This window comes from Physeter macrocephalus, chromosome 4 (genome assembly GCF_002837175.3).
Source record: "Physeter macrocephalus isolate SW-GA chromosome 4, ASM283717v5, whole genome shotgun sequence".
Lineage (NCBI taxonomy): Eukaryota > Metazoa > Chordata > Mammalia > Artiodactyla > Physeteridae > Physeter > Physeter macrocephalus.
In genome coordinates, this window is record NC_041217.1 from 23,720,351 (window position 1) to 23,740,883 (window position 20,533).

General features: G+C 50.4%; 1 protein-coding gene, 1 long non-coding RNA gene and 1 pseudogene across 4 annotated transcripts in view; 1 reads left to right on the top strand and 2 right to left on the bottom strand.

Moving 5' to 3' along the window:
* Positions 1 to 2,761: 2,761 nt before the first annotated feature.
* Positions 2,762 to 4,766, bottom strand: LOC102985053 (uncharacterized). The gene is made up of 3 exons (XR_449270.3): positions 4,414 to 4,766; positions 3,862 to 3,958; positions 2,762 to 3,316 (listed from the first exon to the last, which is right to left on the bottom strand). It is a non-coding gene; the product is annotated as an uncharacterized lncRNA (long non-coding RNA).
* The window catches only part of EPHX1 (epoxide hydrolase 1), a 34,266-nt gene continuing 18,069 nt past the window's right edge, over positions 4,337 to 20,533 (top strand). Inside the window, exons 1-2 of one of the 3 annotated variants that reach the window (XM_007128060.4) lie at positions 4,337 to 4,451; positions 18,261 to 18,448. In XM_007128060.4, the coding sequence (XP_007128122.1) occupies positions 18,266 to 18,448 (183 nt within the window). In that variant the 5' untranslated portion in view covers positions 4,337 to 4,451; positions 18,261 to 18,265. Of the gene's footprint in view, positions 4,452 to 10,194; positions 10,214 to 10,329; positions 10,349 to 18,260; positions 18,449 to 20,533 lie in introns of those variants that run through there. The other 2 variants (XM_028488378.2, XM_028488377.2) reach the window with 2 other exon arrangements.
* On the bottom strand, positions 11,906 to 12,349 carry LOC102984290 (40S ribosomal protein S19-like; annotated as a pseudogene).

Consider the following 20,533-nt stretch of genomic DNA (forward strand, 5'->3'; position numbering starts at 1 on the left):
TGTGGCTCCTTTCTCTGGGATGGCTCATTTTGTTCAGAGGCAGATCCTCTGCTTCCTGCCTTGGGATTATTACTTGGAGACAGTGTTCTGTGAACTCGAGTGGGAAGGGGCTGAGAAGGGCCTCAGAGGTTAATGGGAAGACTTTCACTTGGTTCTACTGTTTTCAGTCGGGTGCCTCATCCCTGTTCTACTTGGGCCTAGTGCCCCTGGGGTGGAAGCCTTTCAATTCAGTTTCCAGAAAATAAACCCCTGGTCAGCCACAGTGAGGGAGGACTGGTCACTGGCTTAGACTGTGAACAAGGGACAGGAGATATAAATTCTCCTTATACAAACTTTAAATTAATCCTCCTAGGGTTTTTCCCCCCCCCCAGTGTGTGTGTGTGTGTGTGTGATAAATTCTCCTTATACAAACTTTAAATTAATCCTCCTAGGGTTTTTTTCCCCCCCCAGTGTGTGTGTGTGTGTGTGTGTGTGTGTGTGTGTGTGTGTGTGTGTGTGTGTGTGTGTGTGTGGTAAAATACACATAATATAAAATTTATCATCTTAACCATTTTTAAGTGTACAGTTAAGTAGCATTAAGTACATTCATCTATATTGTCGTGCAACCATCACCACTACTCATTTCCAGAACTCTTTTCATCTTGCAGAACTGAACTTCTATACCCATTAAACAGCAATGCTCCATTACTGAGTCTTTGCCTTGCGTTCTTGGCACACCCAGCAGGAACATGCAGGGACACTCAAGGTCTATGGCAGATGACCATTTCCCACACCACCACACCCCTGCCTTCAGAGACTCCCCATACCTCTAGCTCCTAAGACTTTGCAGGGCTCTAAGGCAGGGATTGGCAAATGTTTTCTGTATAAGGGTCAGATAATAAATATTTTAGGCTTTACAGGTAACTACTCAACTCTGATATTGTATGAAATCAGCCATAGAGAATATGCAAACAAGTGAGTATGACTTTACTCCAGTAAAACTTTATTTACAAAAACAATTTACAAAAACAAGTTGTGGGTCCGATGTGGCCCATGGGCTATAGCTGAATGATCTCTGCAAGACTAGGGCAAGAATCTGCTTGCTTCTGGTTGTAGAAAGGTTTTCAGCTTTACCTGTTCTGCTAAGTCAATCATCTGACTTTTCATCTTACAACAATCTGTTGACATTTCTCCTCTGCTGTTATCTTTTCTCCCAATCACTTTCTCCTGGTGGAATTTATAGCTTTTCTACCCCTCTGTAGTTATTTTCACGGCGTTTTCAGTAGGGAACTGAGATAAATGTACATGTTTATTTAACCCACATTTTTTAAAACTTTTAATTTCAAAATAATTTCAAACTTACAGCAAAGTTGTTGCAAGAATAGTATAAGGAATTCCCATATATGTTTTACCCAGAGTTACTAATTGTTAACATTTTGTTGCATTTGCTTTGTAATTCTCTCTCTCCATATATATATATATATATATACATATATATATATGGAGAGAGAGAGAGAGAGAGTATATAGTGTATGAAATGGAAGGACATTTCAGCCATGACTCCTTAAATAATTCAGTGTGTATTTTCTGAGATCAAGGATATTCACTTAGAAAGAATTCACTCTCAAAATCAAGATATTTAACATTAATATAATACTATTATTTAATTTATAGACTTTCTTCAAATGTCCCCAGTAGTCCCAATAATATTCTTCATAGAAATGGTTTCTGGTCCAGGATCCAGTCTAGGATAGAGCATTGCGATTTGTTTTTATGACTCCTTTCATCATTAACGTTTTTATCTGCCTTTCCTTTCCTTTCATGACATTGACTTTTCTGACATTGACATGTTTGAAAAGTACAGGCCAGTTATTTTGTAGAATGTTACTTAATCTGGGTTTTTTTTTTCCTGATGTTTCCTCATGATTAGATTCATATTATGCATTTTTGGCATAAAAGATGTTGTTTCCTTCCAGTGAATCAGGAATTGATCTACAATTTTTAGCCAAGATTGTTTCCCCCAACACATTATTCTTCATTCTCCCTGATGTACCTGGAAACTCTCCAGAAGTTTGTACAGAAGAACAGCCTTTGTTCTGACTTTTTAAAAATACATAATTTATTCTAGAGATCACTTTATACCCATTCTTTCACTCCATAAACCTTTCAACAGCTTTTGACTAAAAGCTGAAATCTGATTGTCTAAATTTTGCCCTGCTGAGTTGGACTCAGTGCCTTATTTATTTACTGACTGTGTATATATAGACTGTACTTTGAAATATCTTGCACTGTCCTGGATTTCATATTCTGATACTGTATGAATATCTAACCAAGGAGGAGGATATTAGGATACAGGAGTGAGGAGTGAGGTTACAACCTCAGTGCAGTTTTTTTATATAAAAATAATAGTTTTCTTGAGATATAATTCACATACCATAAAATTCATCCTTTTAAAGTGAACAGTTCAGGGCTTCCCCGGTGGTGCTGTGGTTAAGAATCTGCCTGCCATAGAAGGGGACACGGGTTCGAGCCCGGGAAGATCCCACATGCCACGGAGCAACTAAGTCCATGAGCCTATGAGCCCGCGAGCCACAACTACTGAAGTCCACCCACCTAGAGCCCGTGCTCCGCAACAAGAGAAGCCACCTCAATGAGAAGCCCGCGCCCCGCAAGGAAGAGTAGCCCCCGCTCTCCGCAACTAGAGAAAGCCCGCGCGCAGCAACGAAGACCCAACGTAGCCAAAAATAAATTTTAAAATTTATATGAAAAATAAAGTGTACAGTTCAGTAGTTTTTAGTATATTAACAGAGTTATGGTGATACACCATCACCAATATCTAATTTTAGAATGTTTTCATCATCACTGCCGTTTGAAGAGTAACAAATTTGAGTCCCTGGGTAAAATGGCCAGAGGCAGAGCAGCTTCTGTCTGAAAGATGTGGGGGAGAGATGGAGGGATTTCACAGGCTGCACGTTTTCAAGGAGCACAGAGATGCCAGAGACTGCAGGGATGAGAGAAGGCTTTTGTAGGAGGGTGTGGAATTAAAGAACAGTAGAATTTCATGTTTGGATGTAGGAGAGCATCCTTTCCAGGCATGCTGCAGGAGCAGTTTGGAGATGTGATTGAATTGAGTGTGTTTGTTAGCCAGGAACAGCCTCTCTTCATTGAAATGGAGAGTTCTTGGGCCAGGGTGAGCAGTAAGATTGGAGGCCAAGGGGGTGAACTTTATCCTGAAGTTGTATGCAGGGTGACAGTCAGAAGTTTAGTATCCCTGTAACAGGCCCTGGTTCTGGTCTGCTGGCTGTGATCCTGAGGATGCCGGGTGTTGAAACTGCATCTGTGAGCACATAAAAAGCAGTGTCGGAGGAGTTGTGAGGCGGTGACGAGGAGCGATGACAGAGGTGACAGGGTAGGTTTTCTAAGGATGAAGGTCTGGAGATTAACGCTTGTTGCAGAAGTCAAGAGCCAAGCATTCACTGGCCTGAGCGCCCAGCTTCTGCTGAACGGAAGCGGATTAAGTGCTACTGTCCAGGGGTTGAACTACCCGTTGTAGACCTCATCCTCACCATGAAGACCTCTTTGGGTTTTGTTTGTTTGTTTGTTTTTGGTTTTGTTTTTACATCTTTATGGGAGTATCATGGCTTTACAATGGTGTGTTAGTTTCTGCTGCACAACAAAGTGAATCAGCTATATGTATACATGTATCCCCATATCCCCTCCCTCTTGAGTCTCCCTCCCACCCTCCCTATCCCACCCCTCTAGGTGGTCACAAAGCACCGAGCTGATCTCCCTGTGCTATGCGGCTCCTTCCCACTAGCTGTCTATTTTACATTTGGTAGTGTATATATGTCAGTGCTACTCTCTCACTTCGTCCCAGCTTACCCTTCGCCCCATCCGTGCCCTCACGTCCGTCCTCTACGAGTGCGATGAAGACCTCTGAATGGGTCGTACTTTCACCCACACTAATGCTTCTCAGACTCTGTGTGTTGAAAGACAAATTTGTTTGTTTTTAAATTTCCCAATCTGTCCTGGACCAATACACGTGTAAAATACAATAGCAATGAACGGCTAGAAATATGAAACAAGTCATACAACGTGCAACCTTGGGGTTTGTTTTTTGATTCAGTGGACAAATTTACTGCCTGAGTTACTAAACACTTCGGCTTCATTTCTGTCCTCGGGTCCGCGGGCAGCACTTTGAGAGCCGTTTTCCAAAGCAGAGGCGGAGCTTAAGCAGGTGCAGAGATTCGCCCGGGTCGCTCAGGTAACAGGGGCGGAGCGCGACTGAACCCGGGTCGCCCCGCCGCCCTGGGCCCGGCCCCGGCCCGCCCTTCTGGGAGGCGGAGCCGGGGCGGGGTCAGCGCGGGATTGGCAGGGGACGCGCGGATAGGGAGCCGGTGAACCCGGGGAGCCAGAGCCGGAGGGACCCCGTACCTGCTGCCGCCAAGCTCGGGAGCCAGGAGCAGACGACCGTAAGCGCCCGGGGGCGTCGTGAGCAGTTTCCGGGGCCCGGGCGGCCGTGACCGCGCTCCCGGGGTGCAGGGGCGGATCGCGATACCGCGGGCTGGGGGACGCTGTCGGCCGGCGCCGTCCGGCCAGGGCTCCAGGGAGACTTCCAGACAGGCCTCCGCTCCCGCCCGCTTCCCCGCAGCCCGCAGCTCCGTCCAGACCTAGGCTCCGAGCGCGCCGCTCGGCCCCCGCCCCCTCTGGCGCGCAAGCGCTCCGGGCTCCGGGAGAGGCCCGCGTGAGCCCTGCGAGCGGGCTCGGGCCAGCGGGGGAGAGCAGCGGGGCCCCGTTGCCTGGCTCTCCTGGAGAGTACTGCTTCCAGGGTGCGTCTGGCTCACGCAGTGCAACTGCACTTGTTTGTCACCGGAGTCCTAAAACCGAACTCAAGTCTCTTAGCTGAGACGTGCTCTCTCGCCATCTCTGTGCGCCGCCACAGTTTTTCTCTCCCTCCCCTTGCTCTTCTCTCGGGAGAGAAGGCCAACCTGCTTAGCTCAGCGCACAGGAGAGGAAACCTGGGCCCGGGGTTAAGAGTTCACCATATAGCAGGAGCCCAGGGATGTGATCAGTGTAAGCGCAGCAGAGACCCGAGACTCCTTTAGCCTCCCTCCCCGCAGGAAGCTGGGGAACTTAAGCCTCCGGCCCCTCACTTGCCCGGCCCTTCTGACGCCTTCGGGGTGGAGGCGCGGTCAGAGACTCTAGCAATGTTGTGATCCTAGTTTTGACTTCTTTTGAAGCTTCGTTCCCCACCCCCTTCACTCTCCTCCACTATATAAACTTAAGGCTCCACAAAGCCTGGGTGGGCCCCTGGCGCCCGGATGCGCAGCCAGCCTTCTCTCTGCCCTGCCCCCCTCCCCGCGCTGCAGCTCCGTGCCGGCTCCGCCGTGGAGTGGGGAGGGGAGCTCTGCATTCGGCACCTCAGCACCCAGTACATCGGATTTACGAGCTGTTGCGGGAAATTGCTGAGAGCGTTCGGATTTATGCCTGTCTCAGTGCCGCTCTGCAGACTCCTCTGAATTCAGCATTAAAAATAAACTTTGGCAAGAAGCGGCACCGCTCCGGGAAGTAGCATTGTCTTCTGGTATGGTGGTTGCTTCCTTCAGGGAGTGGGGGCTTGGGGACGTGGTAGGAGACTTTCACTAGCCCCAGCAGGTCTGATTTAGCAAAAAGCAGTTTTTCCTTCCCACATGTCCACACCTAGGCATGGGCAGTGCGAGCGGACTGACCACTGTGTGCAGGCTCTGCCCCGGCACGGGGGCTCAGCAGGGAGCATGCCTTCTCGGAGTCTACCGTTCTGCTGGGGGAAAGATGGACGATAGGCACAATAGATTTGTAAAATATAAACTATGTTAGAAAGCGATGTGGGAGCAAAATACAGCAATGAAAAGAGAAGTGGGGGCGGGTAAAAGAAGGCCCCCCTGAGAGGGGATATTTGAATAATACTGAGGAGTAAGGGGGTGGCAGATGGCTATCTGGAGTGATGGTGCACAGGTCAAGCGAGTGCAAAGGCCCCATGGCAGGCATGTGGCTGGCATGGATGAACTTTATATCTGTGTTCGCTGAGTGTGGGCCAAGCTGCCACCAGGGTCCTTTGGTGTGAGTGAGCTACTGGATAAACTTAACTGGCTCAGCCTGAGAACAAGAGGCTCCCCCCATCTCCAGTTCCAGGAAAGGCAAGTCTTCCATGGGAAATAACTGCTCAGCAAGGCCGCCAGGGTGAACTTCAACACCACCTGCTCCAACCCACATGCTCCTGTGTGATCCCACCTGCCTCCCGGCTATCCCTTAAGCGCATGGGCTGGTACAGACGTATGGGATGTCCGTGGTAAGAGACTGAATGGAGCCTCTTTGGGTAGAGGTACCTTTAGGAAAGGGCATCGGATCACTGGAGGAAGTGGAGTGCCTCCCGCAGCCCCCTCCTGTGGTGTCCTCGTTCATGTCTGAGGTCTAAATCCAGCACCAGCTGGAGGGCACAGGGGGCCCCCATGTTATCAATACACAGTGACCCTCCCATCAACATAACCCAACATGCCCAGGCTTAGTCATTGCTGACTTGCACCTTGACTTTCTTTCCAGCGTCCTGGCCTAGCCCAGACATGGGCAGGGGCTGCCCAGATTTCAGTTCCAGATTCCAGTTCTCCATCCTTGAGCTGAGATACTCAAAGACATGGAACCCAGCTGGGCTTACAAAATAAGGCAGGGCTCAGTGTGAGCTGCTCACTACTGCCGAAGAAGGAGCCCAGAGCATACCCACTCAGGCTGGAGTGGACGCAGACAGAGCAGGCCTGTGGTGACTTGAGGGGTCTCTAGGATCCCATGCTCAAAACCCACCTCTGATAGGACCCTACATCCCATCATAGTGATTCATTCCTTTGAGAGGTGATACAGTGAAAGAGAATTGGCATAGGAAGAATATCTGGCTGGTGTCCAGCTCTGCCAGTAAGTTCCCCACTGGGGACCTCATCCAAGAAATGAGGTTGGGCTGTATAATCCGCAAGGCTTCTTACAGATCTAATATGTGATGATTCTGTTGTTAAGAATCCAAAGGGATCTTCAGAAAAGGAAAGAGGTTAGTGGGGTGCTGTCAGTTTTGATGGGGCCTAGGTGGTCCTGCAGCCTACGCCGGGTTCACTGTGGAAAGCGTCAAATAGAGTGAAGGGCCTGGCCAGGGTGTAGGGGGCACGACACCAGGCAGAGGTCAAGGGCCCAGGGTTGAGGCAGAAGCGTCACTACCCAGGCCAGCTGGCCCCATGGATCGCCTGTGGGCTGCTGGTGGGTGGTTCTTGGCCTGAGCCTAGTGGTTGAGGAGCAGAGGCTCCAGGGGCCGTATCGTCAGGTGGGGAGGTTGCAGCAGGGAGATGGCACCCCAACAGTTCCCCCAAGGGGGAACCAAAGCTTTGCCAAGGATCCAGCCCCCACCCCCACCCCCTTCCCTGAGGAGGGAGTGCTGGACGCTCTCTTGTCAAGGAGAGAACGGTAGGATCCTGCCCTTTGTCGCCTAACTGAACACGCCATTGTGCAAACCAGGTTCAAACTGAAACAGCCTCTTCTGCCATCAAGGTTACAGTTGGCCCTCCGTATCCCTAGGCTTTGAGGCCGTGGATGTGGAGCCCAGCCATACGGAGGGCAGACTGTTCTCTGCCATTTTATATAAGGGACCTGAGCATCCACCGATTTTGGTATCCGGAGGTTGCTGGGACCAATCCCCCACGGATACTGAGGAATGACTCTATGTTTACTTCCTGAGGGAGGTCATCGTTCATCCTTTGTCACCAGAGAGCAGCTGTTTTCACTGTCTAAAGTCTAGCCTGTGAACATTCCTTTAGACAGGCTCAAGGACCTGGAGTGGAGTCTTCCTGTCCACTGGACCCCATTGTCTGTCTTGGCTTTGCTGTCAGGCAGCGGGCACCGTTCTCATGAGGAACCATTTGAGTGCACGGGCCAACTACTGCAAAGCCACACCTGTTAGGCTCAACTGAAAGTGCTTGCAGTAGGAAAAAAAAAAAAAAAACTCTTCTATTTGGGGATTTCGAGGACTTTCTGGAGGAATCTATAGCTAACCCACAAATGGGAACCATGGGTCTTGTCCCGAGTCAGGAGCAGGAGTTTTTACTACCTTTAGCGTTTGGGAAGATTGATAAACAGACTGAATTAAAATATCTTCTTGGCACTTGCAAGCTGGGTTAACTTGGGCAAACTGTTTAGCCTCTTGGAGCTTCATTTTTAAATCTCTTTAAAACAGAAAACAACTACGCCTTGCTTCTTAGGGTTATCGTAGCACAGGAGATGATGTGCTTGTGGAGTCTTCCCACCACCATGTCCCAGTCCAGGGCTTCTTTGGGCTTCCTCAGAGGAGGTGGTGCTGCCCAGATGCGTCCTCATGTTCTGGAAGGGTTCTGGGCGTCCCTGCCGTAGGTCTGTTGGGCTGGCTCTGGCCAGGCTGTGGCCTGCACCGTGAGGGCCGCAGGAAGCCAGTGACCAGGAGCCGGAGGCCAGGTGCCTCTGAATCAGAGACCCGTGTGGTGCCTCTCAGTGGCTGGGCGTGGGCCTACACCCTTCCCCGAGGACACCACCTCAGGGTGTCTCCCCGTGGCTCAGCCTGCGACTTGGCTTTCCAGGTAGCATGAGTGACCTTTGAGATTCTGGGTGCAACTTTCCGATTGTACTACCCTTCTCGTTAGAGCTGGAGAGACTTGGACCTTTTGGAAAGTAAGGGAAACACTGATTCCAGCACCAAGCTCCATGATTAACCCCTGAGTGCCAAGGGCTCAGGGAAATCTGACGCTCTTACCAACTCTTTGGGAGAAAATGGATGTATTTTCCTGCTTTCCAGGTTTTCTGCCTGTGAACCAAGTTGTCGCTGTGAGGAGGCAGGAGCCGGCAGGCTGGCCACCAGGTGGGGGAAGGCGGCCCCCTGCCCTCGGCCGGTTCTGTGCCCCCTTCCCACAGGTGGGTCTCAGGGTCACAGTGATACTGTCAAGATGGAACACCTTAATTTCAGAGTTGCCCCCTGGACCTTTGGTTAGACTTCAGAAGTATTTTTAGCCTTTTTTGACTTTTTATTTCTTTTTGCAACCTAGACATTTCCACAAGCACACTGATCCTACCAAGACACCAGCAACCCAGAATATTCCTCTGAACTCAGACTCTAGTCCTTAGGGCCGCAGTACGTGAAGCACAGGGACCCTTTCAGTGCGTTGCAGACAATACAGCCAGCTCGGGTGACTGTGCTGTGGCCCAGCTGGCAGTGCTATCCTGTTACACACTATTGAGGAAGCTTCCAGACCGGGAGCACACCACTGAGGAAAAGCAGACTTGGGGAGGGGAGGGAGGAGAGAGAGTGTGGTTAATGGTGGAAAGGAAATCAAATAGGTGTATTGTACGGCCCACGCCTGTTATCTCCTGAAATAGGAGTCTTTCTCTCCTCCAATAGAGAATGCCACGTATTGAAATTCCAGGAAGGTAAATGTTTTTTCCTCATAGGCAGTGAACTGTGTTCCACTTGGGTTTTTTTCTCTGGTAATTTAGAACCAGTGGGCAACTTGACAGAATACGAGATGGAAAGGATTCAAATGAAACTCCCAGAGCATGAGTGTGTGAGCCCTGCAGGGTGGAGAGAGTCTGCTCCCCGCTTGTGTGTTGTTTAACTAAAAGTCTGCATGGCAGCTTGTGTAAAGGAGTTTGTGGTGCCCCTGCTCCCCCAGCTCAGGGGCATTTAAAATCTGTGGAGGTCAGCATCCCGTCTCTGAAGGCGCTCTGGGCCAGGCAGCCCACCCATATGATTCCCCCCCTTCACCCATCCAGACCCTCCAGGCAGGTGCTGAGGCTGCCTTCACTCAGGCCCCAGAGCCCAGAGCCCCCTCCTTATCCTAGGCCGTGCTTCCCTCACTTTCTGCCTTCCGGCCACACTGGCCTTCAGGCATCCTATCTGCCCTGGAACCCTCTGCCCTTCCCTCTTTCAAGGATCGCTCCTAACTTCCCTTCTTGGTTCAGGTAACACTTCCTCAGGGAAAGGTTCCCTCAGCTTCATGGTAGGCCTCTCTCCCCGACCTTTAGTGTCCTCAGGATTTAAAAACAAAAAGCAAATGCCTGTGACAGCTGTTCCCTGTGCGGCCACTTTCCCTGAATTCATTCAGTAAGGGATGTAATTTATTCCACCCATTTTGCAGGTGTGGAGACTGAGGCTTGGAGAAATGAAGACACTGGCCTAAGTTTACCTAGGCTATGGCTGGTAAGGGATAGGGCCAGGAGTCAAAGCAGGCCCTGAGTGCCTGACCACCAGCCAAGCTGGCTCCTGAGTCCATGAAGATTTTCATCAGATCAGATCAGCAGTCAGTAATTGTATTCTTTCTGTCTGTCTATACAGGTGTGTGTATGTGTGTGTATATATATATATATATATATATCTCGTTGGGGGGATGGGGGCAGGGGGCGGGGGTGACCCTCCAGGGCGCACAGTGATGTGTCTTCACTCAGGCCTTTGTTTTTGCCTACAAACGACGTGTTTCTTTTCCTGCCAGGCTGCTCTCCCGGGGCTTGGCTCCAGATCTTTCAGGGAGATAAACATAGCCCTTGTCCCAAGTACAGAGCATTCTAATCTGTCCAGCCCAGTTGACCTTGCCCATGGGCCTGGCCCACCCCAGCACCGCTGGCCACTGGGGTTCCGGGAAAGGCCTGTGGGTGGAGAGGCTGGTCACGTGCTGGGCTGTGCAGAGCTGGGGAGGCCCTTCACCCAGGGTTTTCCCCCATCTATCCTGGGTCAGAGCAGTCTCCGCTACAGTGAGCTTGCCTGGGAGTTTCGGGCATCGCTGTTGGGGAGCCCCTGGGAGCCCCAGGCTTTGGCCGGCCTTCGGTGCACGTTGCTGGAGGGACGTTCCTGGTCTGGGTGGCCTTCCTTGGCGTGCCCACCTGGAACGGAAGGGAAGCCATCTGTTTTCCCCTTTCTGCTGGATGTGCCTCTCCCCAGGGAGGAGCAGTAAGGCTGGGTAGGGCGGCGAGGGGCTGAGGCCGAGGAAGCACACAGACCCCCAGCCCCACCTTTCTCTGGCCTGGAGTCTGGGGGCACACAGTGTACCCCTCTGCCCCGCGGTTGTGGACCGCTGGCCGACTACTTCCCCAGAAGGAACACGAGGTTATCACGCTCCTGAGTCTGAATCCCTGTCAGGAAGACGTCAGACAACAGGGTGGAGGGAGGAATCCCCCGTGCAGGCCACAGCTGGGCCTTCTTCTCGGGCTGAGGTCCGTGTCCACCCTCTCGGCCTCTTCTCTCTCTCTTTTTTTTTTTTTTTTTGCGGTACGCGGGCCTCTCACTGTTGTGGCCTCTCCCGCTGCGGAGCACAGGCTCCGGACGCGCAGGCTCAGCGGCCATGGCTCACCGGCCCAGCCGCTCCGCGGCGTGTGGGATCCTCCCGGACCGGGGCACGAACCCAGTTCCCCTGCATCGGCAGGCGGACTCTCAACCACTGCGCCACCAGGGAAGCCCTCGGCCTCTTCTCTTAAAGGACATTTGGGCATCCAGCCCAAGGCCAGGTATATGGTCAGAGTTGGAGTTAGCTAGTAGCTCTCTGTGATTTGGGGAGCATTTTCAGATTGTGAGGTTCTCACCACCTGCCTGGGTCCGAGGGAGGAGACTCTCCGAGGGCAGGCTGGCCGACCCACCCCTCCCCCCATCTTGTTCAGCAGGATCCTGAGGCTGATCCTCATCTTTCTAGATCCCAAACCCTGACATTAACAGTGTGCTTGGGATACCGGCCCACCTCTACAAACTAGGCTCAGAAGTAGGTTGTCTATAATTCCTCAAGGAGAATTCAGCCATCTTTCTGTTCAAAAGGTCTGATAATTTTCAACGCTGTCATTCAAAGAACTTTTAAATTCATTCATTCAACACATTTTTTTTTATCACAAGTTGTCAACAGCACTTTATTTTGTTCTAATGCTTCTTGTTGGCAGCTGCCACCTGTCCAGCAATTCTGTCCAGATCTCTCTGTCCCTGAGGTGTCAGTTTGTAGCCCCCATCTTGGTCCTTTCCCACCTTTTTCAGCCCTCCAGGGCTTGGAGAACCCGACGGGCCATGCTCTTGGAGCCTCTGCCGAAGTGGCTGGTCATGACACCGTTTCCCTGACACCCACCATAGATCTTGGTCATGGAGCCCCCCCACCGCGCTGCCCCGGAGGTACAGGTGCCGTGCTGTGGAAGCAGCTCATGTGTAGAACCAGTTCTTATCGTAGGGAGTGAGCTCTTTATGCTTGACTGGCTTGACAGTGTTCACCCATTCAGGGACTTGCAGCTTCCCGGACTTTTTGAGGAAGGCTGCCAGAGCTCTGACGAAGTCCCGCTGGTTCATGTCTTTTACAGTAACTCCACGCATCGTGCAGCCTCCAAGCTGCCAGCCAGGGGAAAAGGCCATTCAACAAATATTTGCCGAGCATCCAATAAGTGCCAGGCACTGGGGATACAGGGGAGCCAAAGCAGCCCTAGTCTCTACCCTCAAAGAGCTTCCTTCCAGTGGGGGAGACCCCTACCAGTCACATAACCTCATGGACAAACATGACAGTGATGAGGGGTAGGAAGGAGAGGTGCGTGGTGCTGAAATAGGCTTGGAGGAGGGACACGATCTGAAATCGGAAGGATGAACACAAGTTAAGGAGCTGAGAAGGGGCGGGAAGAGCATTGCAGAGGGAACCAGCATTCCGCGAAGCCCTGCAGCAGGAGGGAGCAGGCGAGTGCACACCCACCTGAAAGGACATGGGGGTCAGGGCTGAAGCCTGGGAGGGGTGTGGGCAGGTCAGACCACACAGGCCTTGAAGGTCACCTTAACCAGCGTTTCTTTGTCCCCAAAGTAGCAGGAAGCTATTTAAGAGTTTTAGCAGGGGGTGCGACAGGGTCAGATTTGCATTGCCAAAAGATGGCTCTGGCTACAGTGTGTTGGAGCGGGCAGAGCAGGGGTGAATGGACCAGCTGTAGTCCAGGGAGAGACGGGCACCTGGGCACCTGGGCGGGGTGGTGGTGGTGGAGAAGGATTGGGGATATAATTTGGGAGGTAGAGCTGCTGGAACTTGCCGAGAGATTGGATGGGGATGAAATGGAGGAGGGGGGTTTCAAGGACATTGCCTGGGTTTTTGGCTTGGCAGATGGAAGGTGGCTACCGCCAGCTACAGTGAGAGGGAACCCCAGAAGAAGACAAAGTTTAGGGAGACAAGTGCAACTTCAGATGCACTGGAGGAGGTTTTGAGACATTGAGGAACTATCGAGTTGGCAGGTGGGTGCCCGGGTCTGGAGCTCAGAGGAGGTCTGGATTAGAGATGCTCAAGTGTGTCATCTGTCCAGAGGTAGCAGAGTGGGAGCCATGTGCACAGAAAGGACAGCCCCGTTTGGACGCCAGTTCTTCGGCAGCCAGTGTTTCTCCCGCAGCCCAGCCAGCTTTCTTTTCCCTGTTTCATATGTTCGCCAGGCCCCCGGCCCTCAGATGCCCATGGGTTTCTGAGTTTCCGGATTCACCTTTGTCTCCAGGGTTTCTTGGCCACTGGGAAGTCACACCTCAGCTGCTGAGTGCGTTTGCGCAGTTCTGGTGCTGCGAGGTGTCTGACTCACTGTTGGAGGTGGATCACAGGGAAGACTCACTCTCGTGGTTGTCCATATTTTTTTAATGTATGATTATTTTGTTTTGGGGTAAATGGTACATGCATTTGGTAAAAAAAAAATTTTTTTCAACATGCAAAAGCATATTCAGTGAAAGTTTGTTTCCTCTTTGCTGTCTTTTGAGAACATACCTTGTGATTGGGGCAGGAGGAAAATGTTTGGTTATCATATAAATGTTCCAGAGATGGAACAGTAATAGAGCATTGAAAATTTTGAAGACTGGGCATTTGTTCTTAAGAGTGTGTGCCCTGGGGGAACTTGATATATTTTCTTTCCCCCCTGACTTTCTCAATTAGTTGGGATTATGTTAGGCTTTATATAATAGAAAACTCAAAATAACAATGGATTAAACAATATAGAAGTTTATTTTCCTGTCATACAAAGGAAGTTTGGGAGTAAGCAGTCCAGGCCTGGGCTGGTGGCTCCATGGTGAATGCAAGATCCTTCCATCATCTCTGATTTCCATCCTCAAGATCACTTCATGGTCCAAAATGGCTACCGGAGTCCACCCATCATATCTGTGTCCCAGGAGGCATGAAAAGAAAGGGGAAGGGCAAAAGGGTGTGCTTCCCAGCTGAGTCAGGGCTCTCTACATAGTCTTCCGCACACATGCAGGACCCATGTACTCTTGTGTAGGTTGTTCACTGGACAAGGATGCCATTCATATCATCAACATCATGGATTTATATTTTATTTACATGTGCTTTCTAGCATATGGCAAAGCAGTATATTAGGTTCATCTTCTGATGGTATTTTGAGGAATGGATGCCTTTTCCTAATTCACACAAAGGTACTGTCTGGATCACAGATGGCTCTGCCTCAAATACACTTCCAGCTCTTTGTCAGCACCTAATCACCCTGTCATACTGAGTTGCAAAGAGGGCCAAGAAATGTAGTGTTTAGCTGTGCTTCTCCAACTAAAATAAAAATTCCAGTGCTGAGAACGAAGAGGAAAACATAGCTGGCAGTCTGCCACACTATCGATCTGAGGGCATATTTGCTGGAGCAGCCCAGTCACTAAGGGCAGCTGGGGTGGAATGTTGGTTTTGAGTAATCTCTTGCCCTGGCCACCTTTTTCTCGTGCAACCATGAAATACTCACCTCCCAAGTATATTTCCTTTCCTCACTCCCCTTGGCATCTAATTTACAGAAGGGTCATCTGAATTGCAAACACAATTTCTTTTTTTTTTTAAAGATGTTGGGGGTAGGAGTTTATTAATTAATTTATTTATTTTTGCTGTGTTGGGTCTTCGTTTCTGGGCTTCGTTTCAAGGGCTATCTCTAGTTGTGGCAAGCGGGGGCCACTCTTCATCGCGGTACGCGGGCCTCTCACCATCGCGGCCTCTCTTGTTGCGGAGCACAGGCTCCAAACGCGCAGGCTCAGTAGTTGTGGCTCACGGGCCTAGTTGCTCCGCGGCATGTGGGATCTTCCCTGACCAGGGCTCAAACCCGTGTCCCCTGCATTAGCAGGCAGATTCTCAACCACTGCGCTACCAGGGAAGCCCACAAACACAATTTCTAAGTTAAACTCCTGGGTCAGCTTCAACATGATGAAGTAACAATTCCTAAAAGAGATAAGGTAGGGACTCCTTTTAGCTAATATAGAAAGAAATTAAATGACTGCACTCCAAAGTTTGTAATTGTCAACTCTACACTGAACATGGATGTAGATTCTTGTGGTTCTTTGCTTACACCATGCACTTTCTTACTTCCATGCCTTTGCACATGCTCTCTTTTCTCCCTAGATTTATCCCCATTCCACCATTATTTTCTGCCTGGTAAACTCCTATTCATCCTTAAAAACCCTACTCAGTGACCCCCTCCTCTGTGAAACCTTTGTGGCAGACTTACCACTCTAACTTTGCACACTTCTCTTCCATCTGTGCAGATATATTGTATCTATCATTAGAAAGGTGTTATTTGTTCATCTGTTTGTCTGTCCTACTAGAGCATAAACTTCAGCAGGTACAGGACTGTGTCTTGTTCCTTGTGCCTGCAAAGACCCCAGCTCATGGTCATAGGTAGCGTCTACTAAACCGCCCTTTGATCCAAAACCACGTTTATACTTACTTTTCTAGCACCAATACAAATCTCTTATTTACTTTAAAAGAACAAAATGACTTCTTGATACTTTACATATTCAAATTACAAGAAAAGAGTTTTCACTTGAACTTTCAGTATCAATCTAAAAGTGAATTGTGGGCTTCCCTGGTGGCGCAGTGGTTAAGAATCCGCCTGCCAATGCAGGGAACACGGGTTCGATCCCTGGTCCAGGAAGACCCCACATGCCGCAGAGCAACTAAGCCTGTGCGCCACAACTACTGAGCCCACATGCCACAACTACTGAAGCCCGCACGCCTAGAGCCCGTGCTCCGCAGCAAGAGAAGCCACCTCAACAAGAAGCCCACGCACCACAACAAAGTGTAGCCCCCGCTCGCTGCAACTAGATAAAGCCCGCACGCAGCAACGAAGATCCAATGCAGCCAAAAATAAATAACTAAAAAACAAATAAATTAAAAAAAAAAAAAGGCAGTGGGGAGTGAGGGTGGCACCTGCAGCTGCCCCACCTCTCCTGCAGGACCCTAGCAGGTATCTGGGTGCAGAACTCCACAGCTCTGCTTCCCTGGCTGCTTCCCAAAATGCTGATCAAAGGGTGAGAACTCAGAGCTCATGTGGACAAGTGAAAGCACTGGGATAATTCTATGCAGAAAAGGGAAAGTTGGGCATTTATATCCCAGCAGGAAGTGACCACCGTTCTCCTGGCCTCTCTGTGCTTGACAACATCCTGCAAAATTTATCTTATTTGCTTCTACCGTGTATGCTGATTTCACAGATATTGGAAAAGTGCCTTTCTGGGCAGGCATTATGCTGGGCACTGGGGTCAGGGCAGGGACCAGGATAGACACAGTCCTTGCCTTCCCAGCGCCAGACTATTGTGTCGTGACCCTCCCACTGGGGGGACTGTGTCCATCTGCTCCTGCTGCTGGGGGCAGCTCTGCTCTCTGCCTTCTGCCTTTTCCCACATGCTCCCCAGTGCCCCACAATCCCTAAGCCTAGTCCTGCCTTCGAGTACCACAGAGACTAGCGGCTGGCTTTTCTCCATCTTCTCAAAGGGTAGGATTTCCTAGCAGGGACAGAGCGTCTCTCTGTGGGAGGCGGGAGAAGCCTGTGCATGTTTTCTTTTCTTGGCAGGAGCAAACCTCAGAGCCTCAGCAAGCCCCCAGCAGAGTCCTGTGGCAGATAGAGGGCACCCTAGGGTGGGTTTGCTGGCAGCGTCCTCCTCCTGCCCCAGCTTTCCAAGGGAGAGTCCGGATGGGCCTGGGAAGCGGATCTGCTGAGGCGTCACCTGAGATCCATGCTTTCTCCTCCGGTTGGGTCCTGACTGCCCTGCATCCAGCAGACCCTCTGCTGGCTCAGGCCCGAGGACGGTGCCCGTATTCACGTACATTTCTCTGAATGTGAACCTTCGGGGGGCTTGCTTCCCCTGGGAATGTGCAAGATGAGGAGCTAGATAATAATGCTGGGCCAGTGTCAGCCTGGTACTGGTTTGCAGGAACTAAGTTCTTCTTTCTCCCCCTTCTGAGAAAAAAGCAGGGGAATCAGACAAATGAGGGTTAAAAGAGCTGAGTTGATATGAAATGTAATAGGCAAGTCTATAGAGACAGAAGGTAGATTAGTGGTTGCTTGGGGCCTGGGGTGGTGTGAGGGACAAAGCAGGGTGATAGCTAAAGGGTACAGGGTTTCTCTTTGTGGTGATGAAAATGTTCTAAAATTGTGGTCATGGTTGCACGTATCTGTGAATATACTAAAAACCACTAGGTTGTACACCTTAAACAAGTGAATTACGTGGTATATGAATTATATCTCAGTAAAGCTGTTGACAACCAACTGAGATGTGGCCATGTTTGGGCCACTGAACACTCCCCCACGCCTAATGAACTTAACCTCCCAGCTCTTCAGACCTCCCCTCTTACCCCTTACGTGTACCCTGAGGACAGGCCCCCCTCAGCGAGAGATAGCAAGAGGCAAGCATGGCTCCATCTCCTCTCCTGAGCGCACCACCCAGAGAAGTCCCTGCGCCTCCCGTTGGGAAGGGTGTCACGAGGGTGGAGAGAAGCTTCTCCGAAGCGTCTGGAGCCAGAGGCCCCTCAGAGAACCATGAGGCCTCAGAAATGCAGGCCCACCACCCAGGGCTGTGCGGAAGCCAGCGCAGCTTCATCTTTTCCAAATTTGATTCATGAATTTCATTTCAGTAGGATTATGGGTGATTTTTTTTTTTTTTTTTGCGGTACGCGGGCCTCTCACTGTTGTGGCCTCTCCCGTTGCGGAGCACAGACTCCGGACGCGCAGGCTCAGCGGCCATGGCTCACGGGCCCAGTCGCTCCGCGGCACGCGGGATCCTCCTGGACCGGGGCACGAACCCGCGTCCCCTGAATCGGCAGGCGGACTCGCAACCACTGCGCCACCAGGGAAGCCCTATGGGTGATTTTTGTGTTTTGTTGTTTTCCAATTTTTCCATACTATGCTTATATTATTTTTTTTTAGGTCAAAAGTACCTAAAGTCGAGGGTTGGGTGGGAAAGAAGTTGGGGATCTGGCGTTTCCGGCCAGAGGTCAAGGTGGATTCTATCCCCCTTGCAGGAGTCATGTGGCTGGAAATACTCCTCGCCTCAGTGCTGGGCTTTGTCATCTACTGGTTCGCCTCCAAGGACAAGGAGGAAACTTTGCCACTTGAAGATGGATGGTGGGGGCCCGGGGTGAGGCCCACAGCTGGGGAGGACGAGAGCATCCGCCCGTTCAAGGTGGAAACGTCAGACGAGGAGATCAATGTAAGGCACCTCTTTCCAGGCGAGGGAGCAAGGGGAGGGCCTCAGGCTGGGGCTGGGATGGGGAGGGGCTTGGGAAGTGGTCCTCTGGCGGGGAGTGGGGGGTGTGGGGGGGTGTTTTTTGCCTACTCCTCTGCCCCTGGCCTCTCCCGCTCTGCCCACCCGTCCTTTCTGCTCCTTCCCTCCCCTGTTTCTGCCTTCCCCTTCCCAAGGCCGGCGAGGGGGTGCCAACTGGACCCAAGGGTCACAGAAAGCAGCTGTTTTTGCCTCCTTGGTGCCACACCTGAAGCCCTGGGAGTGAGCTTGTAGGCTCAGGGCCTGGGTGGAGATCGTGAGTGAAAAGCAAGGCCGTGGTGACATAAATGCTGCTGCACAGAGAACCTGGCACAGGGCCAGCCGTGGCCAGGCACCTACTGTGTGTCAGCCCCCTTGTAGTCCCATGTAGTCCCTGCGGTCATGCAGAAAGTGAAGCTCAGAGAGGCAAAGCAACTGCCCCGAGGTGACCGAGATAATAAGCAGAGGGTTTAAACTCAGATCTGTCTAACTCCAAAGCCTATGCCCGTCCTCTGCACGGGGCTGGAATCAGGATGGATGGACATGATCGTGGGGTGGGCTGATCTGAGAGCGAGGCTTGAGCAGGGCCAGGAGGGTGGGTGGGACCTGGGATGTCCCTACTCATCCTTTTTTCATTTTGTGGGTGTGAGAGCACCTACTGTGTGCAGGCCCTGTGCTGGGTGCTTGGAAGAAGAGGGAGAGCCTTCCCTCAAAGAGCTCCTAGTCCAGCAGTTGAGAAATGTGGACAGAGAAACATTAATGATTAATAGAGATAAATGTGGTAAGAAGTGCCGATAAAAAGTCATGGGAGCGCTGAGGAGGATGGGATTAAAGAGCCGAGACAGCTGTACCCAAGAGAAGCCAGACTGAGGCTCCCTTGGTAGCACTTGACGAGGTGTCGCTATTGAGGACAGAGGCTGAGCCCTGTCGATACCTCCTTTAGTGGGTTCCTAGGCTCAGCATCTGACATTCCTAAAATCTGTGTGGAGGTTACTGCAGTGCTTGGGAGGACACTCTGGGAAGCGTAACATTTGAGAGGCTCCGTGCACCAACTTGAACTTCCCCAGCTGGGGCTGCTCTTTCAGCTTGATGCACGCCTGGCCGTGAGACTTGTACCTTCTCTCCGGGTCTGTCATTTTTATCCTAACTGAGTTAGGATATACTGTATCGTTCAGTGCTGCGTATCAGAGTCAGCAAATCCATCCTGCCACCTGTTTTTTCTTTTAATTTAATTTTTATTTTATATCGGAGTATAGTTGATTTACAAGGTTGTGTTAGTTTCAGGTGTACAGCAAAGTGATTCAGTTATACATAGACATATATCCATTTTTTTTCCAGATTTTTTTCCCATATAGGTTATTGCAGAATATTGAGTAGAGTTCCCTGTGCTATACAGTAGGTCCTTGTTGATTATCTGTTTTATATGTAGTCTGCCACCTGCTTTTGTACAGCTCCCATGCTAAGAACAGTTTTTACATCTTTAAATGGTTGGAAAAAAATCAAAAGAAGAATAATACTTTGCGACATGTGGAAATTACGTGACATCAAATTTCAGTGTCCATAAATAAAGTTTTTCTGGAACACAGCCATGCCCATTTGTCCATGTACCATCCACGGCTGTTTCCACACTTCAAGGACAGAGTGGAGTAGCTGCAGCTCAAAAAGCCTAAGATATTTATAATCTGGCCCTTTACAAAAAAGTTTGCCAAGCCCTGCTGTATATAAGCCTCGATAAATTAAAGATCCGTATTGTTCATACATTTAAAAACTGAAAGATGAGAAGTAAACCTGAAGTCGAAAGTGAAGAACATATGTTTGGGGAACAGCCACCGCTGTGGGAAGCCAGGAGGTTTCTTCTGGGATAAACCTAACAACCCAGAGCGCAAGTGTGCAGACCAGGAGTCTCCTCACCTTGTCTGGTGAAACTTTGCTTTGCCTCTGCTATACATATTATATATAATATATATTACTACAATTATATATAATACATATTATATATCATACATTAACTATATTAATATATAATTAATATAT